At 44.0% G+C, this 5,000-nt stretch overlaps 2 protein-coding genes across 2 annotated transcripts in view; one reads left to right on the top strand and one right to left on the bottom strand.

Annotated features, from left to right (window-relative positions):
- Nucleotides 1-1,674, top strand: part of LOC134443506 (cerebellin-3-like) — a 2,724-nt gene extending 1,050 nt beyond the window's left edge. The window contains exon 2 of the mRNA XM_063193267.1: nt 1,030-1,674. Coding sequence (XP_063049337.1) covers nt 1,041-1,628 — 588 coding nt within the window. The 5' untranslated portion in view covers nt 1,030-1,040 and the 3' untranslated portion in view covers nt 1,629-1,674. The remainder of the gene's footprint in view (nt 1-1,029) is intronic.
- The window catches only part of kif26ba (kinesin family member 26Ba), a 390,055-nt gene that overhangs the window by 189,656 nt on the left and 195,399 nt on the right, over nt 1-5,000 (bottom strand). The gene's annotated exons all lie outside the window — the stretch shown is intronic.

Raw genomic sequence — 5,000 nt, 5'->3', positions numbered from 1 at the left:
TTATCCATACACACATACATATATATATATATTTATTCTTTATTGTGTTGACTGTGATGTGTGTTTGTCTTGTGTGTCCTTGTGCGTCCTATGCCACCACCAAAGCAAAATCTCCATTTTATGTAAGTTTAATGGACAATAAAGAAGTCTAAGTCTCTAAGTCTCTATAAAGCGCACCGAGAATGTTCAACATTATCGGGCATCCATGGTCGCTTCAAATATGTACAAACTCACAATGTCCATCATATCGCTCCCCATGACCCAAGTCAGCGTGCATTTTCATCATTGAGGTTTATTCTCCGCTTAGGTCGTCCCTGAACGACAAAATTCTGGAGGATATTCTTTTCATCCGCTTAAATAAACAGTTTGGAAGTAGGCTGTCTCATTTGCACTTCCGTCTGTCTTGGTTAATTACCGTCAGTTAGGCCTATGGGGAGTAAACAGCTGACAGGAACGAAATTAACCGTTCCGGGAACAATATTTTTTTTGTTTTAATCGGTTCGGGAACGTGAATTTATTGGTGAAACTCATAACCGTAAACGTTATAATTACGTTTCTGTTCGGAATGGAACGTTTGGAAAAAAATAACGGTTCAAAGCCCTGGTTTTAATATGTTTAATTTCTGAGTCTGGATGAGAGAACCACCACACACACTTTTTTTGAACCGCCACACACACACACGAACGCGCCGTCTGTCACTGGTGTCTGGCGTGATCACCCTCTTTTACAAAGCTAGGAGAAAGAGAGACAGAGAGAGCAAGAAAAAAGCTAATATAGAGAGAGAGGGAGAGAGAGAGAGAACCACCACACACACACACACTTTTTTCGAACCACCACACACTCTGTGTCTAATGTACTATATCTGTGCACTTGTGGACAATGTTCATGAATAAAGGACCTAAAATGTGCTTTTCTAGGTATGCTTACCATAACCTCCATTCAATAGTTTAACATTTTAGTTAGCAGGTCAGTAATTATTTTTTCCGCGGTGTAAGCCACTCAGAATCTGTTGAATGTTTTATTTTACAGTGACTTGGAAGATGAGGGCTGCCATCTCACTGCTGGTGCTGCTGCTCTCCATGTGTGGAGTCCAGACAGACGTCTCTACTGAGCTGAAGGAACTCAGAGACATGGTGGTGGAGCTGAAAGGAAGGCTTGTGGCCAGTGAGAGTAAGGTGGAGGCTCTGGAGAATGAGATCAAAGCAGCACCCAAGGTGGCCTTCTCAGCAGGTCTGAGGGAATCTGGATATGGATCCACAGAGTCTGGGGATAATGACCTGAACTTGGTGTTCAGTAGAGTCATCACCAATGTAGGAGAGGCCTACAGCAGCACAACTGGCTTCTTCACAGCTCCAGTCAAGGGGGTCTACTACTTCAGATTCACTGTTATGGATTATCTGGACAAACGCTGGGTACAGATCAGGATGCATAAGAATGGAAAGCAGCAGCTCATGTGGCTGGCTGAGCATGACACTGATGGAATGGCCTCCTATCTGTCCAGTGGCCTGACTCTGCAGCTGGAGCAGTTAGACACAGTAAACATGCTGCTACCAGCAAGCTACAGGCTCAATGATGATAGTGATTATAGCCACTGCACCTTCAGTGGCTTCCTGCTCTTCCCTCTCTGAACGCCACAACAACAAATATAATCATTTTATGTAATCAAATTAAATAATAAAATAGATAATAGTGTATATATATATATATATATATATATATATATATATATATATATATATATATATATATATATATATATATATATATATATATATAGCCACAGCACCTTCAGTGGCTTCCAGCTCTTCCCTCTCTGAACTCTCCACAACAAATGCAATCATTTTGTAATCAAATGTAATTATTTTACGTATGTAATCAAATTAAATAATAAAATAGATCATAGTGAATATAGCCGCAGCATCTTCAGTGGCTTCCTGCTCTTCCCTCTCTGAACGCCACAACATCACCATGAACACTCACAGGGACGCTGACAGCTTTGGCTGGACAAAGGTTGGCTGGGCAAGGTTATCTTAAACGGCCCCCCCATCCAATACATACAATGTAATGAGGGCCCAATTCTGGGCTCCCCACCCCCCCCTCTCCCTGGGCCCGGGGTAACTGACCTCGTTGTCCCCTTCCCTGGTGACCACTCACTAATGGTGTTGGTGATGATTTGTTTGAGAAATGATGATCGTTGTAAAACAATGTCATGCTCAAATAAATGTCTCTTTACCTGCATATCTGTCTGGTGGTAACCATTACACACCAAAACACCAATAATAGCTAAATACAAACCCCAACTCCGGTGAAGTTGGGACGTTTGGTAAACAGTGATACACCAAGAATAGCAAAACAGGAGGAAAAATCCTATAGCTTGGTCCAAGCACTTCAGTTGGTTTAAAAAGTCCAAGACAATCTCTACAGAGAGACAGAGAGAAGGAGGAAGGGAGAGGGAGAGGAGAGGGGGAGAGGGAGAGAAGGATGGAGGGAGAGAGAGAGAGGAGGGAGGGAGAGAGAGTGAGAGGGGAAGAGAGAGAGAGGATGGAGGGGGAGGGAGAGGAGGTGGGAGGGAGAGAGAGAGAAGAGGGGGAGAGAGGAGGGAGGGAGAGAGAGAGGGAGGGAGAGAAGGATGGAGGGGGAGGGAGAGAAGGATGGAGGGAGTGAGGTAGGGAGAGAAGAGGGGGAGAGAGAGAGAGAGAGAGAGAGAGGGAGAGAGAGAGAAGGATGGAGGGGGAGGGAGAGAAGGATGGAGGAAGAGGGAGAGAAGAGGTTGGAGAGAGAGAGAAGGAGGGAGAGAGAGGGAGAGAAGGAGGGAGGGAGAGAGAAGGATGGAGGGGGAGGGAGAGAGGAGGGAGGGAGAGAGGAGGGAGGGAGAGAGGGAGAGAGAGAGGAGGGAGGGAGAGAGAGAAGGAGAGAGAAGAGGGGGAGAGAGGAGGGGGAGAGAGGAGGGGAGGGGAGGGGGGAGAGAAGAGGGGGAGACTTTTAAAAGCCTTTTATTAAAGGGACAGTTTGGTCAATTTCAACATGCAGTTGTAATGCTCACACTACCCTGGACTTGTCAGTGCCTGAGATTTTTTTTTCTTCTTCTTCAGCCGTTTCCGAGATCCTGGTCATTGTAATGGGGGCAGCTCTTTGTTTACATTTCAAAAAAACATTTTTATTTATTCCCAAAAACATCCAAAAGGTTATAAAACATCAGCAGACAACTAGCAAACAGCAGTACCTTTTGGGAAAATATTTGGAGTTGGCCTATGTTTCATTTTTTAAAAATGTAAACAAACGCTGCCCCCATTAGAATTGCTCATATCTCGGAAAGGGCTGAGCCAAAAAATGTGGCATCACCAGGTACTGACAAGTCAAGTGTAGCGTGAGCAATACAACTGTATGTTGAAATTGACCAAACTGTCCCTTTAACACCATTCAGCCATCATTGGCACAGTACAGCCACTGCTCAAAAGCAGACCAACACCCCCCCTATATGTTCACAATCAGCTCCCCGTCCCCCCCAACCTCACACAACACCCCCCCCCACACACCAAACGTTTGAAAATTTCTCCAAATCATTGACCAATTAATGCCTCTGCTGAGCTTAAGATTTCAGACCTCATCAAATCAGGTGACCTACTAAATGGTCACTGCACACCTGATGAAATGGTTGATAGCTTCAACAACAACTTAAGAGGAATTCTAGATAACATAGCTCCAATTAGAACGACGACAAGAACCAGAGCTAGGTATTCACCTTGGATGAATGACTCACTTAGAGCCTTAAAAAGAAAATGCAGAGTAACCGAGCGTCTTTGGAGGAAAACTAAATTAGAAGTCCACAGACAATCCCTTAGGGATGAGATCTCCTCCTACAATAATGCGGTACGCTCAGAGAGAAAAGCATATTTTTCCAAAATCATAACAGACAACCAGCATAATGCGAAAGTTCTTTTTTTCCACTATTGACCACCTGCTTAATCCAACACATAGCAATAACAACCTAAATGCAGCATCACATGCCAAGTGCGAGGAATTTGCTAGATTTTTTAATAAAAAGATTGCCGACATTAGAGAAGGCATCCAAGGTGGAAACGCAGCAACCTCTGTCGCCCACTCAGGCGATACACCGAGGGGAGGGTTAAACCCCCCTAGGAGACCTGAGAGCTTCCAAAAGTTTTGGTCCAATTACAGAGGACGACCTCTGTAAAATAGTCAGGGAAAGTAAGCAGTCTACCTGCAGCCTTGATGCGATCCCCACATATCTGCTAAAAAACATACTTGGTTGCTTAGCAGCACCTTTACTGCAAATTGTTAACACCTCTATGCTTACAGGCATTTTTCCAAGCTCATTCAAAACAGCCATGGTAAAGCCACTCCTAAAAAAGACAAATTTAGATCAGAATTCTTTTAAAACAACTACAGACCTATATCAAACCTCCCCTTTATAAGCAAGGTACTAGAAAAAGTTGTATTTAAACAGCTTAATCAACATCTGGCTGGGAATGATATCTTGGAAAAAATTCCAATCAGGCTTTAGAGCCAACCATAGCACCGAAACAGCACTAACCAAAATAATAAGTGATCTTAGGCTCAACACTGCCGCAAACAAAGTTTCAGCACTTATCCTCCTCGACCTCAGTGCCGCCTTTGACACGATAGACCACAACATACTAATTGACCGCCTTGAATCTTGGGTAGGCTTGTCCGGTCACGTCTTAGAGTGGTTCAAAACATATATTACAGGAAGACAGTTTTTTGTCACCATCGGAGAATACGTCTCCAACAAGTATGATGTGCCTTTTGGAGTTGCTCAGGGCAGTTGCTTGGGCCCTCTCCTCTTCTCTCTCTATATGTTGCCCCTGGGCTCCATCATCAGAGAGCATAATGTTGATTTTCATAGCTATGCCGATGACACTCAACTATATATCTCTGTCGAGCCTAGCCAAACCACTGCCATTCATGCCTTGACTAAATGCATGTCTGCCATTACAGATTGGATGAACAGTAACTTC

The sequence above is a fragment of the Engraulis encrasicolus genome, unplaced genomic scaffold, assembly GCF_034702125.1.
Source record: "Engraulis encrasicolus isolate BLACKSEA-1 unplaced genomic scaffold, IST_EnEncr_1.0 scaffold_33_np1212, whole genome shotgun sequence".
NCBI classification, from domain to species: Eukaryota; Metazoa; Chordata; class Actinopteri; order Clupeiformes; family Engraulidae; genus Engraulis; species Engraulis encrasicolus.
Note: the sequence above shows the minus strand (reverse complement) of the source record. Positions and strands in the feature narration are given on the sequence as shown.